The 27955-nt window shown below is 33.3% G+C and overlaps 4 protein-coding genes across 8 annotated transcripts in view; 2 read left to right on the top strand and 2 right to left on the bottom strand.

Moving 5' to 3' along the window:
- LOC125856164 (probable LRR receptor-like serine/threonine-protein kinase At3g47570) overlaps positions 1-27955 on the bottom strand; it is a 155105-nt gene that overhangs the window by 51612 nt on the left and 75538 nt on the right. The window lies entirely within an intron of this gene.
- LOC125856950 (uncharacterized) lies at positions 60-3337 on the top strand. 3 transcript variants are annotated; one of them, XM_049536611.1, is made up of 3 exons: positions 79-158; positions 2192-2614; positions 2935-3337. In XM_049536611.1, the coding sequence occupies exon 2, from the start codon at positions 2202-2204 to the stop codon at positions 2598-2600; it is 399 nt and encodes a 132-aa protein (XP_049392568.1). In that variant the 5' UTR covers positions 79-158; positions 2192-2201; the 3' UTR covers positions 2601-2614; positions 2935-3337. The 3 variants fall into 3 exon arrangements, with proteins under 3 accessions (XP_049392567.1, XP_049392566.1, XP_049392568.1); XM_049536610.1 differs by lacking the exon at positions 2935-3337 and having other exon boundaries at positions 60-158; positions 2192-2731; XM_049536609.1 differs by lacking the exon at positions 2935-3337 and having other exon boundaries at positions 70-158; positions 2183-2731.
- Positions 12644-16744, top strand: LOC125856918 (serine/threonine-protein kinase SAPK2-like). The gene is made up of 9 exons (XM_049536580.1): positions 12644-12914; positions 13807-13881; positions 14642-14743; positions 14964-15017; positions 15124-15216; positions 15303-15395; positions 15490-15594; positions 15845-15943; positions 16022-16744. Exons 1-9 carry the CDS (start codon positions 12795-12797, stop codon positions 16313-16315), a joined length of 1035 nt encoding a protein of 344 aa, XP_049392537.1. The 5' UTR covers positions 12644-12794; the 3' UTR covers positions 16316-16744.
- On the bottom strand, positions 18547-27931 carry LOC125856891 (serine/threonine-protein kinase VPS15). 3 transcript variants are annotated; one of them, XM_049536545.1, is made up of 11 exons: positions 27516-27931; positions 27038-27160; positions 26764-26809; positions 26496-26656; positions 25623-25702; positions 23822-23927; positions 23391-23567; positions 20141-23308; positions 19303-19550; positions 19123-19222; positions 18547-19011 (listed from the first exon to the last, which is right to left on the bottom strand). In XM_049536545.1, exons 1-11 carry the CDS (start codon positions 27786-27788, stop codon positions 18835-18837), a joined length of 4659 nt encoding a protein of 1552 aa, XP_049392502.1. In that variant the 5' UTR covers positions 27789-27931; the 3' UTR covers positions 18547-18834. The 3 variants fall into 3 exon arrangements, with proteins under 3 accessions (XP_049392502.1, XP_049392503.1, XP_049392504.1); XM_049536546.1 differs by lacking the exon at positions 26764-26809 and having other exon boundaries at positions 27516-27786; XM_049536547.1 differs by lacking the exons at positions 26764-26809; positions 27516-27931 and adding an exon at positions 27256-27505.

Here is a 27955-nt window from a genome sequence, read left to right as displayed (position 1 = left end):
TGTTTTAATTTTATCCATGGATAGTCCAAATACAGGACCCATGTTTTTGAGTACTTTTGGCCCATTTTTGAATTAGGCCCAGCTTCTTCGGCTCTCACAATCTCCGGTTCTTCCTCCGGTGAACTCTTCGCCGTCTCATTCTCCGGCGAAATTCAGTTGTAAGTTTCCCTCTTTTGTCCGTCGATTCCGATCTATACTCTAACACACAAAACAAAATCTCTGTAATCGTTTTTCGATGAATTTCAGCTGTTAAAATACCGGACACTGAATTGGATTTACTATGTGCTGTGTGTTTCATCTGCAAATTTGGTTTTGCTTACTGACTCTTAATTTTTTATTCTGTGCTAATATGCCGCTAAATAATAGTATTATTTATTTTTGAATTAGGCCATAAATGATGATTTTTTAATAATCATTTGGTTACTGCTATTAGTTTTCAGCTATGTTGCGCGTACTCTCCAAAACGAATGTTTCACCCGTGTCGGATTATTCAAAAATGCACTACTTTTGGAGAATTTGCAATCATCCACCCACATTTTTAAAGAGGGTGCAACATAGGTTTTTAACACATGAGAAAGTTATAGTAATTTTTAAGTGAAAAATCCAAATCGCTCTTGCATCAGAATCTACAATTTCATTTGGAATTGTGTCAAATTTAGCTCTTCTTCTAGCTTTGCATTGTAAAGGACTGGCTTTGCCTTACTTTTTCAGAAGAGTAGTTGATCACCTTTTTGTCATGTCTTCTTCACTTCCATTATTTTCTTTTCCGAACTGCTTTCATTTACTTTTTCTTGAGCCGAGGATCTATTGGAAACAATCACTCTACCTTCCAAGTTAAGGTTGCACTCTTTCCTCCCCAGACAGCACTAGTTCACTGGATATGTTGTATAGTAGTTGATCACTTGCTTAATTGTGCTAATGTTGGTAAAAATATAATCTTGGTTTTATGCTTTAATTTGTTAACTGATGTTCAAATTAGGACTCTTTATTGCCAAAAGTGAAGTCGGAAAGTGAATGCATTTCCTGAATAACCGATGTAGTACTCTTTACCAGGGTATATGTAGAAGGTAACTTATGGGTTCATCCGAACCTAGTTGCTTTGGCTTGGACCATGAATATTTGTTAAAAGATCAACTAAATAAGTATAACTAATAGATGTCGAACATAGTGAATCAGTTGTGCTGTGTCAGAATCCCAAACTCGAACTCATACTGTTCAATTGATGAATCCGCCTCTATCTTTAGATGTATTTACAGCATATCTACATGTATTTCTGATAAACAAGTGATTCCTGTGAGTAAACTAGTTCAGTGCAGATGTCATCTCCAAGATATATGAAAACACTGCCTTTCAGCTGTAGGATTCTGCGAGAATTGATGCTGAATTACTTGATAAATGAGTGTATTCCATAATTGCTTGTCCATGTCCTTGTCCTTATTACTGTATGCTCGAGCTGGTCTCATATGTAGTAAATTCATGTTTTATCAGGGGACTTTTACTTTTGTTTCACAATTTTGAAAGCACAAAAGGTGAATGATCATTCTTCGTTATGTCTCTTTCTAGTTTGGCCTATCTTCTCTTTAACATCTTCAATGTTTTAAAACCTTTCACCTTGTTGTTGTGCCCCTTTCTATTTATTCAAAAGTTTTTCCATCTCTTCTTTGTGGATGGCAAAAACAAGAATATCAAAAGATCCCTGCATCCAAGGAGAACCTAAGGATCCTAAAAATGAATGCAGCATTTTAGATGCTCTTTGATGCATGAACAACTTGCCCAATACAGCTTCTTTTAGTCAAGGATCTCAAATGAGTCATGAAAGAAATTACGTCCCCTATCTGTGCGTCTTCTGTAAAATGTGTCGGTAGTCCTTAATCCTTATGGTCAAAGATTATTTGGCACCAAGGATCTGGCCTGTCTGCGATACTAACCTTGAACTTTATATGGACCTCTGCATAGGATGCAGTGGGATTTTTGTGGAATGAAAAATAGGAAAGGTCCAAGGACTTCTGCTGTATTTGTTCCTGTTCTAGCACGTTATCGATTATATTCCAAGGTCATAACAGATATCAGGATGTATTTTTGGCTTAATTTGTGATGTTAAATGTCCAATCTTGATATAGTATTGCCCTCTTAATCTAACTTGTTTCGTTTGAAACTGATTATATTATATTAATCATAATAGTTGCTGCAGGCTAAAAGACATGGCATTGTCCTGTATCAGATCATTGAGAAGCATGAACATTCCCAAAGAGTTAATTCAATTGGGAGGCTGCAGAACATTTGCTGTGGGCAGTAAATCAAAGAAAGGTGGTAAAGGGGGTGCAGCTGCCGATGCTTCAAAGGCATCAACAATCAGCAAGGAAGTCAAGGCCACTGCAGTTGTTGGAGCAAATATCCTCAAGGATGGAGCAAATCCTAAAATATTGCAGGACTCAGAATACTCAGGATGGGTGTGGCACCTGCTGGATAAACGTCCTGCACTCAGCGAATTGAGAAGGAATGACATTGAGTCTCTCCCTTATGAGGACCTCAAACGCTTTGCCAAGCTGGATAACCGAGCTAGGATCAAGGAAAACAACTCAATCAGGGCCAAGAATTGAAACCTCTTTTGAAGGTGGTGTATTTTATCATACTCTAATCCATTACTCGTATAATATCTGACAATTAAATAATGGCTTCTCTAGTGACATTACTATGATATATATGCAAGTTTTTATTTTCTAGTTTCTTACTATTTGTTTCTATTCAAGCACATGTGAATGATATCAAACCTCTAATCTTCTTTTGAAGTCTGTAAGTGAATGTGAATACTCAATTGTAAGACGGTAATTATGGAGTTCTTGGTGATGGGATTTGGTTAGCTGGCTTTCAAATTTTCATCATATTTACCAACTTGTTTGGGATTGAGCCGGGTTTTGTTGTCGTTGTTTACAGTGTATGGAAAGCATTCAATCGAGCTAAAGCAAATGCACCTAAAGTATAGCTACTGTCGAGTGATGTTGCAAGACCTAATGTCCTAGCTCTCAGCTTATTGGGTGGTCCACTTCAAGTAAGCTTTGTAACGAGTTTTTTGTTTTATCGGGGAAAAGAAAACTCGTTATAAATTTAAAATGCTAGATCCGTCTCAAAATTTTCGCCTTCCTGGCTCATGATAAGGAGAAATGGTCCATTGAACTTTTATGCCAAACATTTTCAATGAGTGGAAGCTGCTTTCTATTCTGATCACTTCAAGCACCTAATTTTAAGCTTAGAATAACTAGACATTGAAATCTTGATTTGACTGCTACATTCCACTTAATGTATCATTATTCAGCTTTTTGACTTTGGCAAGTTCAAAGAATCTAGATTAATTTTTTGAAAATTGTATCAAGTCATGATTAAATAAGGAATAATACACAAACAAACAGACGCTCAAATTTGACCTTAACTGGCAAGTAAACACTCTAACTTTGAGTATGCACATTTAGATACCTCAACTCGTCTCTATTGTGTTAGTTGAATACTCCAACTTCTAAAATAATAATTATTTAGATACCTCCAAAATTTATATGTCCACGAGATACAATGAGGATGAGTAGAATGTTTAGGTGCTAGTTAAGATAATGTTAAGGTGCTTATTTGCCAATTGAGATCTAGTTTGATTGTTTGCTTATGCATTATGCCAATAAACAACTTGAACAATGAGAAACTCTTCCATAAGTTATGGTCCATAACAAACATATAACAGATGGTGGGATAACTTATTCCATCACTATAATATAAATGTTGGGATAAGTTATCTCAAACATGGCAACCAAATAAGATACAAAATTTGTATCCTATCACTATTTATTTTAATACCTCACACCAAACGACCCCTAAAGGCATATATAGCCAAATACAATGTATTACCCCAACTAGTAGTCTTCATTTTTAACTCTTTTTTTTTGGGGAATGCACTGGCAGTAGGGGTGTACATGACCGGATTGGTTCGGATTTTTCAAATATCAAACCAAATCATTTGTGTAAAAAATTTAAATTTATAAACCAAACTAATAAAATTTGGATTTTTTTGGGTTTTTCAACCTCGGGTTGATTCCGGTTTTTCAAATACCAAACCAAACCATTGTGTCGAATTTTTAAATTTATAAATCAAACCAAACTAATAAACTTCGGATTTTTTCAGATTTTTGGATTTTTTCGATAAAGTTTGCATACAAACATATAATTAACTTGTGCTCTAAATATTTCTTTAGTCCAACCAAAATACAATTATCTAAGGTGTTTCTTAAGAAAATAACACAAAATATGAGATGAGTCTGATGACACTAAAATATTCAATAAAAAATAATAATGAAATCATCATATAAAATAAATATTGCAAAGTCATAATGAAAATAATCATAATTTAAAAGTACAAAATCATGCTAAAATAAGTTTAATAAGCATTAGTTACATTACTAAATATTTAAGGAAAATTAAATTTAGATTATATATTTTAATTGTCTAAACCAATGTAAAACTAAAAAACAAATATTCAATATTATTGTCATTCTTAGTGTTGAATTGATTTTCTTTTTGCATTAGTATTAATTTGATCTTGATTTAAGTTTTATTATAATTATCAACATCTATGAACTATAATATTTATTGGACCATTCCGAATTCTAAGTTTTAAACTTGAAATAATATATTAAAAGATAAAAACTATGAAATAATATAAGAAATATTTTAAAATTATATCAAAGTAAATACTTTTATGTATAAAATAAAATTTTTAAATTACATATATAATGTCGGGTTGGTTTGGTCTCGGGTTGATTTTTTTTTAGTTAAAACCAAACCAACCCAAATATAGTCGGGTTTTTTTTTTCAATACCAAATCAAGTCAAATCAAACCACTAATCGAATTTTTTTCTAATTTGACTCAATTTGTGGTTCGATTCGGTTTTGTACACCCCTAACTGACAGGTGCAGCTTGTTTTAGGGTATGCCCAAATTATAAAGCATTGGAATGGGTGACATGTGTTCACCATATATCCTCCATAGTTTCATATAATAATGATGAAATCCAATGTCTTTGAAAGACATTGGATAGTGATGGTTTGATGACCATATGAGGAGAGTGACAAATGTCTACTTGTTAGGCTAAATTAGCGTAGGAATATTTTTAATATGATGTGATATTATTTATTTTGACAAGTCCGTATGATTTCCTTGAAAAGGCATTACACTATTTAGAATATTCATAATACGTCTTATATGTAGCTTCATTTTCTTTTGAGCTATCGATTTAAAACTTTGTTCGCTCATTCAACAATCTTTTCCGTAGAACTAAATTATGCATGACCTATATCAACATTCCGCCACAATAATTAGCCCATCAACAAGCTCCTCCAACTAAGTTCCACATGACTCATCAACGCGATTTACGTGTCAATTTTTTTGAAATTCACTATGTGTTACATTATCCATATGATCGAACATTTATGGTCACTATAACCCAGAGTCTAGCTTCTTATGAGCATGAGTCTCTAAGTACCTTTCGACATGTATAAAGAACTAAAGATAATAAATTGAGCCCTATGTCATCACTTTGCCATTTTTTTATCGATCCCCCGAATCATTAATACCAATTGTTGGGCGAAACAAATCCAAAATACATAGCTAGTCTTGATGTAGCTTATGTTATCCATTTTGAATCAAGTCCATACGGTATTTCTAAAAAATCTCATCATTAGAATATTCATATACACCTTATATTAGACTTTGTTCACACATTTAATGTTATGTCCACGACAAGAAAAGTGAGTCATGTATTCAAAGGCTAAAAGTCGACAGATGGACGATATAAAAGATAGACGAAAGAACCAAATTTTAGTTGTTGCAGCAACTAATTAATTTGTTTCTTCTTCATTTTGAATTGGAACTGCCAACACACATAAAACAATCATGCAGTATGACATTTCCTCTTGCTTATATTTATTTGATTGATTTTGTGATCTTTTTTTCCTTTCTGAACGAGTAACAACAATAATTATTGTCATTAATTTCTGTGTCTAAAATCATATCCTTCCTCCGTCCAACAATAGTTGTCCATTATACTATTTTGGAATGTCCAATAATACTTGTCCACTTTATGAAATCAATGGATAATTTACATTTAGTTCCTAATTTACCCTTATAATTAATTATAGTCATTTTCCTATTACATTTTTCAAGACATTGTATTTATTATAGGACAAATTACTTAACTACACTCCTTTACTTACCTTAATATCTATTTATCCCTACTTATTTCAAAATTTTCAAAAATCTCTTATTTCACCTATGTATCCCGCATGTATCCCGTGCACAATGCTATGTATCCCACTATGTGGAATGTATCAAACGCTATGTATCCCGTGCACAACGGTATGTATCTCGCATGTATCCCGTGCACAACGTTATGTATCCCGCTATGTGGAATGTATCAAACTTAATGTATCCCGTGCACAACACTATGTATCTCGCAAACATCATTTTTAGGGATTTTTGGTAAATAAAAAACTAGAAGGGATAGGATGTTATTTAGTACTTATAATATGTGGTTTCTATAATTTATACTTTATTATATTCAAATGGTGATATAGTAAAATTATTGTTCTATTTATAGTTTCTTAAGAAGTGTGTAAAGTCAATAGTGGACAAGTATTGTTGGACAGGAGTATTATTAGTAGTTGTATGTTTACTTTGTATTCTACCTCGCATCAAATAATATAATACTCTCGTTGTTTTAATTTATATAATTTACATTGTTTTAGTCGGTTATATAAAAATGACACATTTTTATACTTAATACTTCCTCTATTTTATATTAAGTGAATTTTTGAGCCTTATTTCATGTGATAATTTGGGGAACTTACATAAATCTCACTAGTTTAGGAGCTAAATACTTTACTCTAGTTTGTAATATTACGTATCTTATCAAATTTTCGTGCCTCTAGATACGTGCACTTATATGTTCTCATACATATGTGATCAAAATTAGGTGTAATTTGTTCTAAATACATTATATTCACGCAGATTTGCATTTATTTGAATACACAGCAAATCTCGCTTGCCTTCGTCGCCCTTCTCCCATCTCGCTCGCCGCTCTCTCATGTATCTGGTATCCCAAATACATGTGAATCACTTCAGATAGATCGAGATACATGTATTTAGTGTGACTCCCATGTATTTGGATACATATGAATCTTGCTCACCTCCCTCTCCAATCTCGCTTGTCTTTCTCATATTTTTGTGTATCTGGTAGCAAAAATACATGTATCTAAGTGTATTTTCTTCAATATATGGTAATAATACAATATTTTGAAAGTATAGGTAACAATAGTATATATGATAGAGAAGTATGTCTAATTATGTAGTTTTTCCTAATAATTTAACTGTAAAATGTTCATTTTACCCTTAATAAAATGATTTATAGTCTCACACAAACTCTATCACTTATTTCTTTTTTTTATGACATATCTATCACTTATTTCTTAAACTCCGTTCCAAGTCAAACTACAATACTCCTTCTATTCAATACTCCCTATGTTCCTATTTTAGATTTCACGTGCATTAAGAAACTAAGTGCATTTACTATTCTACCCTTATTTAATATTTTTTTGTACTCAAATTTTCAATAACTGAACATAAATTAATTTATTTTGATTAATTAATGTGACCAATGGGCATAAATCATTTACTTAGTTTTTCTATATTGGTCAAATGTATATTTTCAAGGCTAATAACTCACAAGGGTAAAATAGGAAGAATATTGTCATTTATGCATTGATTTTGTGAAATGACAAATACTCCATCTGTCCAACAATAGTTGCCCACTATTTATTTCGCACACTTCTTAAGAAATTATAAATAGAAAGATAATAAGGGAAAAAAAAATACAATGTCTTGAAAAATGTAATAGGAAAATGACTATAACTAATGATAAGGGCAAATTAGGAAGTAAGTGTAAAATTATCCTTTGATTTCATAAAATGGATAAGTATTGTTGGACATCCCAAAATAGTATAGTAGACAACTATTGTTGGACGGAGGAGTATTAAGGACCATCTATTTTTAATAAGGACGACTTATAAATAGAAACAGAATGAATGTTAACTGAAATTGTGAGACAATGCACACATATTAAGAACAACACTCAAGAACATAATTTTATCCGATAGAATAAAAACAACTGACAGTAAAAGAATAATACCACAACAAAATAATATAACAATCAAACATATAATAAGAGAAATCGAAAAATAACAAACTATAAAAGTAATACTACGACTATTAATAGGGACGAATAATCCACTCCTCCTACCTACCATTATAAGATGGGAAGACAATGATTTGTTCAAAGTATTACAGAGGAACAAAAGGACAAAGGTTGCATTTTCCTGTGATTTTCCTTTTCCCTTTGCTTGCTGTTGTCTCTCCAATCGTTAACTTCACATTCGCAAAACAAATTGAGAATTTCGAGGTTAATTTACGTGACGGCAACGTCGTTTTCAACTTGATGACCTTGTCGTTTCAATGTGGTGGTCCAATTGTTCGCAAATGAGTGTAATCTAGTGGTCCATTAATTGGTAATTTGGTAGAGAATCATGAGGTTCGAGGTTCAAATTCTAGACAGAGATCTCATGGAATTAGTTGATGGACATGAAAGTTGACTTTGACACACGAGGATCATAAAAAAATGAATTTTCTTATCTATTTTATTGTATTTGATACTTAAGTAAAAGTGTTAAAAGAACATTTGCATATAATCTAGATAAATACTATGAAAAATAAGAATGTGAAAATAGGAGTGCAGGTGGTGGGAATGAGGGGGTTAGGGGTGGGGTGGGAAATAGTAGACAATAGTCAGAGCAAGAAATTTAGTATAGGATGTACAAAATATAATATATAATCATAATAATTAATATTTAATCTTCGTACATCATATAATTTTTGAACAATGAGTATGCTCTGGACCACCCTTCGCTTAAGGTGGCTCCATCCATGGATGTAGATCTCGTGAATTGAAAGGTGAAGATTATACAATTAATGTGGAATGTCACTTGTTTAACTTATTTTTCCTACTTTCACTAGAAAAATTACTTCACTCATTTTAAGGGATGTATTTATATTTTTTAAAAAATAAAATATTAATCAATCGAACATAAAATATATATATTTTTTATTTTTTATTTTTGGTAAAATTGGAAAATATTTTTGTGTATACCGAAGACGCCCGGTGTGCTGATTCAAAGAACATCAATTGATGATATACATTCTTCATATGAGAAATCGAATACGATGTGTCCTTTTTTATTCATTTATTTCATTGATTGATCGTTTCAAATTAGCGGTCATAGTTTTTTTTTTTAAAATAAAAAATTAAGGTGACTTATTTTTAAAGTTAAATCGAAATAGATAATTTGGAGGATGAATAATTTATGTTGAAAGTAATTTTTTTTTAATTTCTCTTTTGATATACTAAAGTGAATAGGTAAAAATTTTAAAAATTACTTTTATAGAGTGAACACATGAAAATGAGTAAAGAGATCCATATTTAAGTAATCTCATATATTAATTTTAACAAATATTGAATAAAAAAAAATCTTAATTTCAAAATACCCTTCCATTCACGGTTACTTGTCACTTATTTCTAAAATAAATTTTCATTTTTACTTGTCACTTTTGACATATCAAGAAAAGACGCTATTTTTTTTTTCATATTTTACCCTCATCATTAAAATACTTATTTTTCAAGACATCATTTAATAGGGGATAATTTGGTAAAATACCTATATCATTAATTATTTTCTTAATGAGTGTGTCAAGTCAAACGGTGACAAGTAAAAGTGAATGGAGGGAATAATTTGTTATTTAACATCAATTTTGTTATTGAATTGCGTGAGTTTGCATACGCATAAAGACCAGGGGTGTTCACGGTTTGGATAAAAATCGATCCAAACCGAAAAACCAAATTAAACCGATAAAATAAAACCGATTTTATTTGGGTTTGGTTTAGTTTGGTTTTAGATTTTTAAAAACCGGTAGTATTTGGTTTGGTTATGATTTTGTTCGAAAAAAATGAAGAAATAATCGAACCGAACAGATGGATTATATACATATATTTTAGTAATATACATACTTAATATATTGTTTTTATTAACAATTTTAAAGATCTTATATATGTTTCCACTAAAATTTCTTTAAATTTTACTTACATGAAAGCAAGAATGCCTAAGGTGAAAACACTTTTCTTATTGATTTCATGTATATGAGTATCTATAACAATTCTTTGTGGGACTGAAAATGTTATTGTCTCTTCCTTCTAGGCCAATATAGTGAATTTTAAAGCTTTATTGATAGTAAATTCAGTGATCGAAAGTTCGGTAATTTAAATCATTCTAACTATTTTTTGTTTTGAATGGACTGTTGTCACTTTTTTCACATTTTGAATGAATTGTTTCTTTTATTTTTGTGTATGGTTAATAACCGAATAACCGAACCAAACCAAACCGAAACCGATAACCACCAAACTGATAAATGTATATTATATTTGGTTTGGTTTGGTTTTGATAATTTTAAAACCGATTAAGTTGGTTTGGTTTTGGTTTTGACCAATAACCGATCCAAATCGACCCGTGAAAATCCCTATATAACATGTTTCATTTTATGGTCGTTCAATATACATTTTCTTTAATTGGATGAACGTTCAAATTCTCATTTTTTTAAAAAAAATCAATTGATACACATAAGGAGTAGACTAAATCAACAATTCTTCGTAAAGTCAAAGGCAGTTATTGAATATACGTAATCATATCTCAATTTATTATTGAACTATTATAAATTAATATAGTTTATTGTAAAAATTGAGTATGCATAAAATTTCCACCTATCGTGCATCTTTAGGTGGCAAGCATACCAAAAGCATTGTAAAGTTTTATATAGTTATAAATAAATCTTTATGTTGAAAAACTAGTATCTTTATATATCCCAACATTTTCAATAAAAAGAGTATAAATAATATACATAAAAAATCATTAAATTTGCAATAAAAAAAATTGAACTTCTAAGTTCAAAATCGTAATGAATTGATAATATGACATTAAAAATTAAACTCGTTAAATATAATTATTACAGTTCTTCATAATAATATACATATCTTCTTGAAATTTTAAATCCGACTTCCATCATTTTCTACATTACCAAAAATAATGATACATTGTCAAAAATTCAGTGGTCCTCTCAATTTTATTTTTTGTAAAAAAACAGAATTCCCCTAAAAATTAATCTTTTTGTTCCTTTTGAATAGAGCTAATATATTCTGTCTCTGTGATACTTTTCGAATTTTGAGATTCAAACAAATTTTTTTTCACCGTAATTTCTTCATATGACGTTCAAATATTTTGAATTTTGAATTTTGAATTCTCTATATTACTATGACTTAAAGTGCTTTTACGTAGTTTCTAGATGTGTAAATTTTATTTCTAAAGCTTTAAAGATTCTATGTTCAAATTTATGATCAAACTAAACAAATTTGACTTTCGAAATTCAAATTGTGCCACATAAATTGAAACATAGAAAATAATTGTCTTTTTTTTATTTCTAATGTTGGTCTGCATAAAATAGCCATGTTTAGGCACTCTACACTAATTTTCTCAAATTAATTTTCTGTCCAAATTTGAAAATTTGTAACAAAAATATACAAAATTAATTGTATTTTTTTAAATAGTTCTTTCTGTTCAGTTGCTTTCAGTAAGGACAAATGAGTAGATCACACTTAACAAATACTATATGACAAAGGAAATTGCACGTAGAGCCTATTTATGTATCAAGAGCCTTTTCATTTCGAATCCCGTTGAATGACTGTGGTTTCGGAACTCAAATCTGGAATCACCAAATGAGACATTCGGTTCACGAACCGGAAATAGTTGTTGTCTTTTATCATTGATAAAAATTGTAGTGGAATAAATAAAACTCTCCCATCTTAATCAATAATCCCGAGTTCAAATGCAAGTTTGAAGTTGAAAAAAGAAATAATGTCATGAAATGTTTTTTCCTTAGTAAAACTTATATAACGTGAATTTAAATCAATCAATGCTAATATAAATACTGAATACTCGCCAAGAAGCCCTCCCAAAAAAAGTATAGACTATAATTCTCGTATTCGACAACTAAATTATACTACCACGTTTGAGTTGTGCAACTTGTTTTTGCCTTCCTTTTAATTTCAAGTCATTTGATTGGTGGTGCCCTAATAGGCCGGGTCCCAATGACATATCAAGGATTCAATCGAATCTCCTTCGTTAAAAAATTATAATATTTGTCGTCTATTACATAAAACAAATATTTTATGTTCAAAATAATCTAACTTTAAAATTTTCAATTTTATAACCACGATTACAAGTTTCATAATTTTTATTTTTTTTTAACTTTATGTTTGGTCAAATGTCATCACATTAAAAAATAAAAATACTTCTAGTCCATTGATGACAAAAAATGTTCAAAATTGTTTCCTTATAAATTTCCAAGTATGACATTTAGTATTTTTTTTTTTAAAATAAATATTTAAAATTTTTGGTGGTCCCACCATTTTATGCTCCTTACAAATATAGGAAGCATGTCATTGAGGAAAAACCAAAAATCACAAAGAAAAAAAGTTTCTGTCTTTCCAGTTAGCAAGATTTAGACAGCTTCTTCAAAATTTATTTCTAAAAAAATAATATTTTTATTTTTTTATGTATGATTATTATTTGAGGTATTAATTGAAGCTGAAATATTTATAAAAAATGGAAAGATATGAAATTCAGAAAGACATTGGTTCTGGGAATTTTGGTGTTGCTAAGCTTGTGAAAGATAAATGGAGTGGTGAACTTTTTGCTGTCAAATATATTGAAAGAGGCAAAAAGGTTTCATTTTTATCTCTCTTTTTCATCCAATTCTTTCAAAAACGAAGCTAGGATTTTGAGTTTATGAGTTTTGGATTCTTATAAATGATTTATACATGTTAAGTGGATTTTTAAACCAAACTATTGAGTTCTGTCGAAGCTGTAGACAAAAAGGTTTGATCTTTATCTCTCTTTCATCCAATTCTTCTGAAGGCGGAGTTAAGATTTCAAGTTTATGAGTCTTGGATGGTATAAAATGTAATATGTTGGATTCTTGTTAAGCTATTTATACATGTTAAGTGAATTTTTAAACTAAGCTATTGAGTTCTGTCGATCTTGTAGGCAAAAAGGTTTGATCTTTATCTCTCTTCCATCCATTTTTTCTTAAGGTGGAGCTAGGATTTCGAGTTTATGAGTTTTGGATTGTAAAAAATGTAACTTATTGGATTCTTGATAAGCTATTTATACATATTAAGTGAATTTTTAATCATAAATACGGTGTTTGGCCTAGTAAAAATGGGTTCTGCAGAACCTGTAGGTGAAGTTGTAGCTCCGCCCCTGAAGTTCTGATCAAGTTTCTCATGATCAGTTCTTCTGAATAAGTACGGAGCTAGAGTTTTGAATTTATGGATTTTGGATTATAGAAAACAAAGTTTACTGGATTCTTGATAAATGATTTATACATATAAAGTGAATTTATAAATAGAAATACGGTGTTTTGGGCCTAGCTATTGAGTTCTACCGAACTTGTAGGCAAAACTGTAGCTCCGCCCCTGAATAAATACATATTTGGATATATCGAATTCTTCATATTAGGCTGTTACAGAGTTTTTTTTCATTGAAAAGATTATTTTTTGTTACTCTGTTGATTATTGTTTTTCTTCTTTTAATTCATTTGGGTTTTTCTCTGCAGATTGATGAGCATGTTCAAAGGGAAATAATGAATCACAGATCTTTGAGGCACCCGAATATCATTCGATTTAAGGAGGTAATATTTCAGTATTGAATTGATAATGAAATAGAGGAAAACTCGTGATTGGTGTGGAGGGGAAGATTTGTTTATCATATAGTTCAAGAAAAAGTCGTCTCATTTCCTTACTTCGGTCTAGTTTATTCACTTCAAGATTGGTTATGAATGTCGTGTAACGTCACGCTCAACTAACTGCCACTGTACTTTTGGTTATATAACCTGGCCTTCTTGGTATGTGAAGTTGGTTATGTAGGCTGATAATTTTTCCTAGGTTGTTCCGATGGGAAAATAATCGATTAGTAGTACGTTCGAGATTGCCAAAAAATTGTGCTTATTTGAAAGTTAAAGTTGGAGATTTCTCAAAAAATGGCCACTGTGAATCAGATTCCCTAAGTGTTTCTGTCAACTGTTTATTCCACACAAAGTGAAAGTTGGAATTGAATGTTTTTCATACACTTTATTTTTCCACTAAGTGGGAATTTGGAATCATGCAATGAAAAAGATATTTCTAACCAAATTGCCTTAATATTTGATATTATCATTGATCTTATAGTCTCCTTAGTACCAACTTTTTAAGAGGCCTAAGATGCTTTATCGGATTATGTTTGATTTGCGAGTTGGTTAATTTTACTAGTCGATTGGTCAAAATCCCGCAGGTTCTTGACTTTGTACATGATTCATTTTGTAATTCTCTGTTACTAAGAGGGCTTAAGACTGTGGTTAATTTGATTGAGATGTATAGACCGGAGTGCTTATGCAGGTTTTCGTGATTGTGCAGGTATTTCTCACACCAGCTCATCTAGCTATAGTGATGGAATATGCTTCTGGCGGAGAGCTTTTTGAACGAATATGCAATGCTGGAAGATTCAGTGAAGATGAGGTAACACAAGAATCAAGATTTTAAAATTCTCGTTTGTTTTTTGTGATTGTCATTGCTCCATGTAACAGTAAGTCACCAAATTAGTACTACTTCATTTTTGATGAAAATCAAGTGATAAGCAGCTGCTTTCAATCTCATTCCAACGCGTAGCAGTTATTATCTCGAAATTTTATTAGATTTGTTGAGCTTATCTGTCCAAGTTGTTGTTATTTTTCATCAGGCAAGGTTTTTCTTTCAACAACTTATATCAGGAGTGAGTTACTGTCATTCAATGGTATGAATTAGGCCTATGCTAGTTCGCTTCAAATTATTTTTATTCGAGTACATTAATTTACTCTTGGATTATTAGCTTGTGATGTGATCGTTTTCTTGAATTGCAGCAAATCTGCCACAGAGATCTTAAGCTTGAAAACACATTGTTAGACGGGAGCTCTACGCAATGTCTAAAAATATGCGATTTTGGCTATTCTAAGGCAATGAACCAGAACTATATGTTCAATCTTTTGATTGGTTTTGTTTCTTGATTCAGTTTCTGAGTTGTGTCAATTCATTGTTTTAGTCAGCAGCATTGCATTCACAACCAAAATCTACAGTTGGAACTCCGGCCTATATCGCACCAGAAGTCTTATCGAGAAAAGAATATGATGGAAAGGTATGCCAATTGACGTTTGACATACAGCTTCAATTCATAAATTGATCTGTTGACCTAATCTTCAAGATTTTTATGTTATTATTTTGATGTGAAGATAGCAGATGTTTGGTCTTGTGGGGTCACATTATATGTGATGCTGGTTGGTGCATATCCGTTTGAAGATCCTGATGATCCAAGAAACTTCAAGAAGACAATAACTGTAAACTTCTGCTTCATTTCTTTAAAAACCATAGTTGACTTCTTGATTTGCTTGTTAATTTGTCTCAAAGATATGCATTCTTTGACTAGATCTCTACACAAATAGCCGGCCTGATTTATTGGTTACTTTTCCTAGCTGGTATACATAGGTTATACACGGTTAAAAACATATATTATACATCTGCTGGCTATTTTTAGTTTAAGCGGTTGGATGGGCAGCTATTTAGACTAATTCTTCTTTTGTGTGACAGAGGATATTAAGCGTACAGTACTCGATCCCTTACTATGTCCGAGTCTCCAAGGAGTGTAATCACCTCTTATCTCGGATATTCGTTGCTGATCCTGAGAAGGTTGTTACTAGTTCTTAATCGTTTTGATTTTGCACATTGATCCTAGAATATGCTAATCTTCTAATATTATGCTTGTAGAGGATAACGATCGAAGAAATAAAGAAGCATCCATGGTTCTTAAAGAACTTGCCTAAAGAATTTATGAAAGGAGAGGAAGCTAGTTTAGTACAAATGAATAGTGAAGAAAAGCCATTACAAAGTATTGAAGAAGCATTGGCTATAATTCAAGAAGCAAGAAAACCAGGAGAGGGGTCTAAAGCAAGTGATTATTTTGTTCATAGCAGCATTAGTATGGATCTTGATGATTTTGATACTGATGCTGATTTAGATGATGAGATTGACACAAGTGGTGATTTTGTATGTGCATTATGAGTGCTACTTTCAAACAGGGAGTCTTGGAGCAACGGTAAAGTTTTTACACACGTTCAAGTCGTGAAAATAGTCACTAATGCTTGCATTATGATAGACTGTTTGCATCATACTCCCCTACTAACACAAGATGCTTTGTGCACCAGACTGCCCGTTACTATGAGTGCTACTTTTCTTGGACAAAATGAAAAAGTAGTTGCTATTTTAGTCTCTACTTGGCCCTTTAGTGTTTGTACTCTTTTTGTATTTTAGTTTCATAAATCTTCAATTTGATTGGAAATTGAAGGTCCTTTTTAAAGATACTATATTCAAATATAGTACACCATGTATGACACCAAGGACTCCACGTAGTTTTGTTTGTATTGTTTGAAATTGTAAATGAAAATTGTGCAACTAGTTTTGAGTGTAAATTAAATATAAGATCATTGTCAAGTTGATAATATTCCTAAATACTTAGATTAACTAATCCATAAAGAAGTCCTAGTATTGGACCTTTATTAGTACAAGGAGCATATAATAAGTAGATTAATTGCTAACCATTGGTTATTGACCTTTGGTTTTATTGAGTTTTTTTTCCCCTTTAATGTTGATATTATTTAATTTGTAGAAGTCATTATCACTTTCTATCGAAGGATTTTGCAAGCTGGTGAGACATGGACTTTTTAGCTATTTTCTATCTAATGTCTTGTCATTCAAGATAATAATAATTTTCTCCGCTTCGAGTTATATGATATATTCTTTTAAATTTTTTTTCAAAGAAATGATATATTTTTATATATAAAAACAATTGAACTTTAACCTTTCGTTTTATCCTTATTCAATTTTAGTGAAAGAGACCATAAATAAGTTATAGCTTAGACAAAATATTTATATTTTTTTTAAACCTCAATCAAAGTGCATCACACATCTTTGAGCACACATAAATTGTGATGAAAACATTTGCTGTCTATATTTGTAAATAATTCTTTTTAAAAATTTAATATGCATATAGAATATGCTGACATTGTTTGAAAATAATGTAAAGTAAATATTTATTTGTAACAAGAAGTAAATCTTTGAAAATACCCACAATATCATATCTTATTATTAGTTTAGGTAAGAGCCAAGTGATGATAATATGCTGACATTATTTATGCAAAATTTTGCGTACGCTTTCTTTGATTTTGGTGGGGCCTAAATAATTCATGGCCACTATATATTGATGTCTTTTTGTGCCTAAAAGTTTAGAATTCTATGTTAATAATTGTTTTACACTATTAATTTTATATTCCTCTTTAGGGTAATGAATTGAGATTGATAAGGAAATGATGATGGAGAAAATAAAGAAAATTATGATTGTGTTGTTGACCTTTACCGACTTACACGATGTTTGCTTAAATGGTTTATATAATGGAAGTTGATAACAGAATTGTATTATTTATTAATTTTGGAAAAAAATCATTATTTTATGTGAAGTTGACACAATTTTTTTAAAAATATATACAATAATTTGTAGATGTTGTATGCACGCCATTGGTCATTGATCTTATCCTTTGAAAGAAGAGCAAATGGACTTGCCCGCCATAGATCTATTTATCTAGTTTTTAAAAGAATTAAATTGTCTTTGATAAAGAGATTAAAAATATAAAAATAAATACATTAAAAAGATAAAGAAAATTCAACATCTATTACACATAAATAAAAAATAACTTCAATCATGTATATACTATATGACTTTCCGCTGAAGGGGAGCCGAATGAGCCCCCTTGTGTCCCCTATTATACATAGATCAACATCTACTATATATTGATCTAGTTTTTGCAAGATTTAAAAGAATTGAGTCACCTTAAGTAAGGAAATTCAAAACATAAGAAAATGAATACAAGAAATACAAGAGAATTCAATTATATCTACTATACATTGATCAAAAGTAACTTTAAAAGATCCACATCTACTATTGTTCTAGTTTTCGAAAGATTTAAAAGAATTAAGTCACCTTCAGTAAGTAGATCCAAAATATAAGAACAATACACCAGAAAGACAAGGAAATTCAATATATACTAAACGTAGAGCAAAAGTACTTCAACCTCATGTAATATCGTATAATTTTCTGGCGAAGGAACCCCCTTACAAACCAAAACATTTCCTATCAGTTTTGAATTCCTCTAAGAACAAGGAACAGCCTTTTGCATTTGAAGAACTTGTCTGGTAGATTGAACATATTGTATTAGCAATTTCTCATAGAGCCATGTAGGTTGAACAAATGCAGAGGTATGAACAATGGCCATAAACATATTGTATTTACAAATAATAAAAATGATATAAAGTTATAACCAAAACATAATCTAATAGTAATCCAGAACGGCATCTACCAGAAATTAATACATTTGTGGTAATGACTCAGAAATCTATCTGTCATATATCTCTAAACACAAAAGAAGCCATTTTCTGTACATTTCAATTAATATTTTTAAACAGTAAAGAGGCTACATATACTCTGAATATGTACACAATAATATATATACAAGTATCTCAAGGTTCCTTTACTTCCAAACCTTAACAGCTCCATCTCTGCTACCTGATATCACAAGTCTCTGATTTAATTTGACAGAAGCCAAAGAGAGAATACAATCACGGTGACACCCAGCCGCATCAACGGCAGCAGCTCCAAGGATTGCCTTTGCTGTTTGTCTGGTGGCCAAAGGTCGCCTCTTCGCCTCCTTTAATGACGAGCAAATGCAATATATTAGTAGTCCAACAATCATAAGACAGAAATTATACGTCACAACTGTAAAAGGAAGAAGTGGATCCTGCTTGATAATTAAACATACCTGCACTATTTGTACGCCAAAGCTGGATTTTGTCTCATAAAAGTCATCATTAACAACCCCCTTTATAGATGGTCCGCAAACACAATAACTTCGTTCCGGGCTGAAATATGCAAGACTTGTTGAGTTATATATGAAAAATTTAGGTGAATTTAATATAGAGCTAGAGAAACAGTCTAGAACCTGCAATGATCCCAGCGACGTATTTTTAAGTCAGTTCCCCCTGTTAACAAATCACCACCAGGTAATGGAAGCAATGCACGAATGCCAGAAAGGCGAGGAGGCGGATCACTCAATTCATCAACTCGGTACTTTGAACCATTATTTCTTCTTAGATCTTGTTTAGGATTAGCCTTATTTGATGGCTTCACTAAAGCCCAAGGTAAGTCGGAGTTCTCAGCCTCATTCTCATTGTTTGCTACCCTCAAAACCTGCAGCAAAAAAATACAAAATTGCAAAGTTGGAAAAAGTCACTAGAGTAGACAACATACTTTGTACCAACTCATAGCATGTCCCAAGAACAATGGTTCATCTTAAATGATAGATTACACAAGTCAAGCATCCATATTTTATACAAGACCATCATAAACGTAAATGAAGCTTAAATTCAATAGTTACATCCAAGACAAACAATTCTAGCATGAAGTTTCCAATTTATTAAGCATCTATCAGATACCACCAAGAAATTACAACGTGCTGCGAAGGATTTTATCATCCAAACACTTTCAGTATAGAAGGAAAGAAAGATGGAAGGCACAGAGCGAGCGAGAGAGAGAGAGAGAGAGAGAGTCAGACAAATATTCAGACACTGAACTCTTCCCTAATAAGGATCTCAAATCCCCAGACGCAGTAGCCACTTCCAAGTATATGTATACTGGATACATCACATAAACAAATAAAGGAAAATATCAAGTTAAATAGACCCAAGGACTGACAACACAAAAACAAAGTTACCCACTAGTATTTGGAACTAAAAGCAAATAAGTCAGGGCTTCTTTTCTTAAGAAAAATTACACATCACCTGGTGGCAGCTCCCGTTCTCTGCATTCCATAGAGAGACTTCATTACAACCTGCTGCAACATAAACAAGGGGCCTTGCTGCTACAGACAATGAGGTACTAGGAGGAGGAAGAAAAAGAGACATTCTCTCAATTGGGCAGGCAAGAGAATATTGCCATGTGTTAACCGGTATGCAAAACCTCAAATCCCAAAGTGTAAGTACACCTCTTGAGGAACCTGATACAAACCAATTTCCACAGGGTCCTGCAACTAGAGATGATATATAGCCCTCTTTGGGATAAACTTTGGTGTTCCAGGCATGTGAACTTGTTCTTGTGTCCAACATATGGAGCCCACAATTCTGAGTGCTGTACAAAATCATTTTTGAGGCACCAACATCTGAACAGTAGTTCAAAAGGCTTGCAACAGCACCCTCTCCCACTTCATTCTTCTTCACATCAGCAATACCAGAGTACTTCTCGACAACATTACCGAGTCCTCGGGAGATATAATCAACAGAGAACATATGTATTGTTCCATCACATGCTCCAACAACAACTTGAGCAGAACCTTGGAGCACTGTAACACATAAAGCTCGGCTTCCTTCTAAAGAATAAGTTAACCTTGACCTGAATGAGATATCCTTCTCTAGCTTTTTCGAATCCCAAACCTTAACAGTAGAATCGTCAGATGCACTAACAAAAAAGCTGTGGTCTGCTGAAATGGATATATCATTAACAGCAGAACGGTGCTCTTGGAGGTGAGCAACCAAAACCCCACGAGGCCTCCATCCTGAATCGGTAATCATGGATGTTCTGGCAAAAGATGACAAATCAGTTCTATCTGTTGCGGCTGTGTTGTCTTCCATTGTTAGGGAACCCGTTCTAGATGTACCAGACCCAATGTCCTGAAACTTGTTATTCACATATGCTGTTTGATCAGCTTCCCTGTCTTCCACTTCATGTACAACTCTCCGCAACAGTGTGGAGCTATTGCCAATGCTTATTGAACCTGACACAAGCTTAGGTGCTGGAACTGAATTAGCCAAGTTAAATGATTTGTTCACAGGATCCATCCAAGGCAAGGATGAAGAACCAAATCCAAATGAAGTATATGGAAATGAGGAATCAGAGGCTGCTACACCAGTGCCTGCTGGTCTCTTGTTATCCTCCTTAAAATAGTACAAAGGAATGCCATCAGCTGATTTATCAATAAAGCTGCTCATACCACTGACTTGAGGAGACACAAAGCCAGATAGCTGTAATTTTTCTGAGGGGAGGCGATCACCGCTATCTATTATGCTCGAAGGATCTTGTATTAAGCTTCCCACTGATTTCACCTTGGTCGGATTATCATCACAATCAGTAAAATCAATTGGTTTAGTTAAATCACTAGCAGATTTATAACCCGGAAAATCATGTTTTCTCCCAGGCCAGTATTTCATTCGATCCAACTCACTGCTGCTTCTGTCAAGTAAATCTACAGTTTCCCATTGTTTTGACTGAGGTGTTGAATTGTACCATATCTTTCTTTGTCTCTCCAGCATATCTGAACTCTTTGCATTCTCCACAAGCTGATAGTACATTTCTTTTGAAACTGATGGCTTCAGACATGAGAGAAGAGCTTTCTCTGAAGCTAGAGATGCTGGCTGCCTGCGAAGGAAGGGCCTTATTACGGGGACAAGAAAAACATAAGAATCAACTGCTCCTAAGTTCTCACTGCTGGCAGCAATAAAGGTGACAGATGATCTCCTTACCCATTGGCTAGGGTAGCACAACAAATGGAAAGAACGGTCTATCATTTCAAGTAGGAACCGCTTGCGCAGAAAGCCACTTTTGCAGAGAATGGCCAAGCAATCTAGTGCATTGACGATTACAGCCTCAGTTGTATCAGTCAATGCCTGCTCAATGTATGGGAAAAGATATTCTTCAACACTTCTTTGTCCAACAAAAAAACAGACATATATGATTTGCCCATAAAATACTGCCCTGAGCTGCTCATCTCTATCATTTAGAAAAGCAGGGAGAATGGGCAACAGGAAATCATTACTTTGCCTCTGCCCAAAAAACCAACAAAGGTTACCAATATCTTGCAATAGCGCTCTCCTGATGTTTGGAGTTTGCTTTGGGCCCATCACGAGTTCTTGAATAACCTCAGCAACTGACTTCCTTAATTGACCAAGTTGTGTATCACTGTTTAGACTCTGTGGCCGTACTGGCTCGCCTGAGGTCGATATTGATGAATTCTGGGATGAATTTGTTTCATTCAGAACACCTGCCTCGCTCAAGCTTATTGAGTGAATCAGAAAACCATAAGCTGTTAGCGCAAGCTTCGATATATTGCTTGCATAACAAATCCTAACACTCTCCTCTGGGTCATCAGGAAGCATGGAAAGCATAGGGAGAATATACTCAGGAAAAATTTTGGCATCACTTGGAGGAAAATCTCTAACCAAAGGAAGAATATCACATAAAGTCTCTAAGGCAGCACAACGAACAATTGCAGCTGGATCCGACAGCATTGCTATCACATGCGGAAGTACTCGCTGCAACCGATCTTCGTCATCAATGTACAAGGAACAAGAGTTCAACAGCAATACAGCACCTCTCCTCATAAAAGGCAATTTGATATTACGTATGCAGGAACACAACAATGAGGCTATCAGCACCATTCCTTCACAGCTCATTACTTCTTCAGGAAGTGGTAAGAAAGGCATTCCAAAAGTGTCCGATTGATTATCATAGTCAGACATCAACACAGTCAAATCTTCCATGGTGATCTTTTTTAAAAAAGGATGGTGAATTCTCTTGAAAGAAATGGAGCTCACTGGGATTTGTTCAACTGGAGATTGGATGTGACATTGTCTTTGCTTCTGAGAATATGCTGTATTGGCTATATCCTCCAGCAAAGGCTTCACAACAGGACATTGATTATTTTGTTTCACATCCCTGAGCAAAGTGTTCACGTTGCCAAGCAGATCAAAGCGATCATGAACTGAGCCCTTCTCAATCTCTTCTCTGTTGCTCAATGAGTCCTTCACTAAATTCAGATTTTCGTTCATTTCACTCACTTGCCGTGTTTGACTGACAGGAACTGAATGTGGACTCACAGCAGGGGGGTTCCTGTCACCAGGCTTATCACTCATCATTTGTTTAAGGATCTCATTAAAAGAGGTCTGGCATATCAGAACCTACAAAAAAGATATGGCTACTGAGTACAAATGTTGAAGCGGGTGACCAAGTGAAACAAAAGATGTACATTTATAATCCTACCCTTGCATCGGAATTAAGGGGATTCAACAAGGAATAGAAATTATGAAGGAATGGTGAGAAGTAGCTTGGGAACACAACTCCTGCATAGTTCTGCAGATAGCTTTCAGCAGAATATCGTGAGTCTGGGTCCAATTGAATCATATGAAGAATCATCTTCCGGATTCCTGAATCTGGAATCTGCATTGAAGATATACAAATAAGCATTTATCAGAAAATTGCAAGAATTGATGAATAGAACACAAGAAACTCTTAAGAAAGATTTTTTATGCACAACCTTAAATTAAATAATTATAAGTCATGTTCCAAAACATCGCATTGAAGAGCATAATTTGACAGACTAGGTGCTACAATACCATAAGAAAGGTATTAAGATGAAAAATGCTTAGCTAAGAAACTAAGAAAGAAAAACAAAAACAAAAACAAAAAGATACCTTTTCCAGAAGTTGACTGGGATCGTGTTGTCCTCTGCGATAAGCAAGCAGTTGAGACAATTCGAATAACGGCTGGCCCTCAAGGAAAAGCTCAGCAATAACACACCTGGTGCAATGTAGATGATGTTCAAATACTCAAATCCTTATTACATGAAAATGACATGTGTTTCTTACTTCTGCAAATTCTGTTACATATTTTAATCAATTTTTACCTACCACCGTGTCACATATTATCTTACCTACGGGTGCCTCCATCTAATTCTTTTTAGGATTTATTTTCTGTTTTCATGTAAGCTCAGTAATCCCCTTTTCATGATAACTCAAGCAACTTAACCAAATTTCAGGCATAAATCCTGGCCCAAGTAATTTAGTGCAGCGGCTAACGGATACAACATGATGCTTTGTATCAGTAAGTCCTATTTCTTCTTGTCAAAGACTTCGAAGTCCTATTATAACAAAATTTGGATTTCTCTTAATAATTTTGCAAGAAGTCCAAAACACTTTTAATATAAGATACATTTCAATCTGCCAACATTTCATCTAAATACTGATGAAAATAACAAAAATAATTGTATTAATGATAGTGGGATGATTTTACTATAAATTAACATTGATATTAATAATATAACTGAGCTAGACAAAAGAAGGTTATTATAATTCAAGCCAGGGAAAAAAGCTACTTAAATTGTTATATCTGATCTCAGCGTTTTGATTTAGTAAAATGTGACATCACACTATATCAACCAGATAAATAAATGAACCAAATTGCATGAGCTAATTTTGTTGAAAGGAGCCACCCGTTAAATTAAAGATGACTGTTTATTTAGGGAAAGGATGACTGATTATTGTTCTTACAGAAAACATTCTTATTTTTTTAGCAGAACTATAGTAGGATGTCTTGCAAGAGACAACAGGAAAATAGCTGACAATTATCTGGAGAACTAGCAAGTGTTAAGCTGCTAATAGCATGTAAGGTGTACATAGCAATTGCTAGTAAAAGTAGGAAGATAAGGTCCCTAAACGTTTGATATGACTCAAAAGTCTTAAGAAAAAAAGGATTTCTCTGCAACAATCATTATTCTAATTGTATAATCAAAAACAATTACTGTTCTAGTTGATAAAGGGAACATCTTTAATTTTATAGTCGTGAATTACTTTAAGCAGGATTTCTTGCAGAGATAGCTGAAAAATAGCTGACAATTAACTGGAGAACTATCTAGTTTTAATAGTATGCAAGATATATAAAGAAGTTGCTAAAAGAAGTATACGACACTTTGATCCCTAAAAAGTTAAATATGACTAAAAAGTCTTACAGAAGAAAATGGATTTCTCCACAAGTCTTTTCTATAGGTTTTTTGTTCGATGTGAAATGATTATAAAATAAAAAAGGTAAATTATTGAGCAATCATAACTTTCCTAGATCTTCCGATTGCTGTACCTAATGTCGAATTAGCAAATAACCTTCTCTGATTCTTATAAGTGACCATCATGATGATACCAGTGCTAACATGGTAAATGGCACAACACAAATAATCTATGTTGCTCGGACTCTTCAAAAATGTCAATGGGTGCGTGTCGGATTCTCCAAAAGTAGAGTATTTTTGGAGAATCCGACACATACTTAGCAAATAATGATGGAAGGAAATCACCACATAAAGAGTTGCCATATAAACATTATGATAAAATTCTAGAAGAAATTTTAGTTCAAGTATCTTAATAGTAAATTTAGAAGGAGAAGAATAAAAGAAACAGTAAAGTTTTGAGAGGCCATTCCAAAATAATGACTCGAGAAAAATCTCACCCAACAGCAAAGATGTCCATAGATGGCTTCAAAGGAGCATCTTGTGAAACGTGTATCTCACCTCCATGCTCATAAAATCTCTGAAAATTAGTGACATTTATGCAAAAATTACTTTGACATCATGGTGCATACGAATAACGTAACTATTAAAGGGGAGATGGTGTGGGACAAGGATGCCATTGCCTCCAGGAGAAATGTGCAGTTCTTCCCTTTTTGTTAAGATACATGCAATTCAAGCATATTGTTGCTAATTCAAGCTTATTGGTGTCTCCCAAAGTTCACTCTAATGCCTACACTGAACAGCTCTTGAACACACTCATAACTAATAATCTCTTTTTCTTGTACAATTTGCACTTAGTTTCTACTAACAAAGCTACTTCTCCAAATCTCATTACAGTTGTCCACTGAATATAAAGGTTAAGACTATATTAGAATCACAAACAGTTCAGTCTTTGACATAAAGGAACAGTTCCTCCCCTTCAAAGTGAGAAATAGTGAATAGGTGGCTGTGTTCAGAATGCAATTAGGCAGTGGAGCAAGTGAAGATCAACTCTATCTGACATCACCAGTCAATTACACGCACAAGATATCCATTATGTGTAGCATTCACTATTCACAACAATAAAAAATACAGGAGAGAGTCTTAGAGTTTCACGCGTTCACTACTCACAAAAATCATAGATATAGGAGAGATACTTAGAATTCGAAATACCATGGTTAGATGTGCAACTTGTTTGCATGAAATTACAATTTTTCTGTCAATAAATGACTGGCTAATTTTCAAATAAAACTTCATTTTTGTATTAACCCAACAAAATAATTTTTAAAAAATAAATCAGTGTGTTTTACTTATGTTAGACAACTTATTCGAACCTCGGGTGCAAGATAGCATCGTCTTCGTCCACCGGTATCAAAGAAGAAGGAGAAATCAGAAGGATCATCATGTGGAATATAAGTGGGTTTGAACGATGCAAAGTCTGCAAGATAAAGCCAGTTCCAAGATGTGACTAGCACATTCTCACACTTGATATCACCTGCAACCGAGTTCATGTCAGTTTTTAAAAAGAGAAAAAATAAAGGCCTGAGCAAGTCATAGATTTTCCATGTCATGTCAGTTATTTCACATCATGAGTCATCTCACCATGACACACTCCATGCTCATGACTCTGCTTCACTGCATAAAGCAACTGCAAAAGTAGATGTACATGATATGACTATTGCAACTTGATAAACCAGAATTATAGCAATGGAGACGACGACGACGACAACATATCCAGTGTAATCCCACAAGTGAGATCTGGGTGTGTGTATGTGGGGGTAGTGTGTACTCAGACCTTACCCCTACCTAGGGAGGTAGAGAGGCTATTTCTGGTAGACCTTCCGAGCAATGGGGATAATAGAACAAGAAATATTACCTGGAAAGCAAGCCATTTCTTCTCAACAAGACAGAGGAAAGGTCGGGTACTAAGACGATCATGAAGATTGTTAAAGAAGTATTGTCTCAACAGATAAGCAGCTTTATCTGTTTCAAGCCAGAACTGCAACATTCCACATCAAGCAAAGACTCAATATTTAGATTTCTATGAAACTACTCCCTCCATTAGCTTTTACTTGTCCACTATACAAAATATACCTTCACTCTTAGCATATCTTCATGTTTTACCCACAACATTAATTACTTATTCCCAAATCTTTTCCAACTATATATCAAGTATCCTGTAAAATACTCATATTAATTGTTATTTCTTAAAGAGGCCTACAAAGTCGAAAGTAGACAAGTTAAAGTAAACGGAAGGAGTAATATGTTACAAATATAAGATCACCTGCTAAACAAAATCTAATTCGAAGTCAATCAGTAAAAAATTATTGAAGAGTCTGCCAATTTTACTTGACCTGGAAAGGCCAAACATGTGGATGATCAAGGGAGGTGAATATGTCACGAATTTTGGAGAGACGATGCTCATATTCGCGTAAATCAATGAAATCCCCTCTTTTGAAATAGACTTTTACAAGCACAAGTCCTTCATCGTGTTTGCAGAGAATTGATTTCAAAAAGCGACCTCTACCTACAACTTCTTTCAGCACCAGATTATACGACGACGGCAAGTCGTGGAGGTAATACTCCATTGCCGACGCTTGTGTCGTTTTTGCGATCTTATTCCCCATTTTTACACTCTTTCTTCCTCCTTTTTGACGATTTTCGAGATGTTTTTAGCTCCTGTCCATTATTTTAGGGTTCAATCGGAGTAGGGGGAGAATTCGTCGGAGCTCCGGCGAGACGAAGATGGAGAAAGAGTAAAAATTAAGGGTTGAGTGTTGCCGGAGTTCATCTA

The sequence above is a fragment of the Solanum stenotomum genome, chromosome 2 (genome assembly GCF_019186545.1).
Source record: "Solanum stenotomum isolate F172 chromosome 2, ASM1918654v1, whole genome shotgun sequence".
NCBI classification, from domain to species: domain Eukaryota; kingdom Viridiplantae; phylum Streptophyta; class Magnoliopsida; order Solanales; family Solanaceae; genus Solanum; species Solanum stenotomum.
Note: the sequence above shows the minus strand (reverse complement) of the source record. Positions and strands in the feature narration are given on the sequence as shown.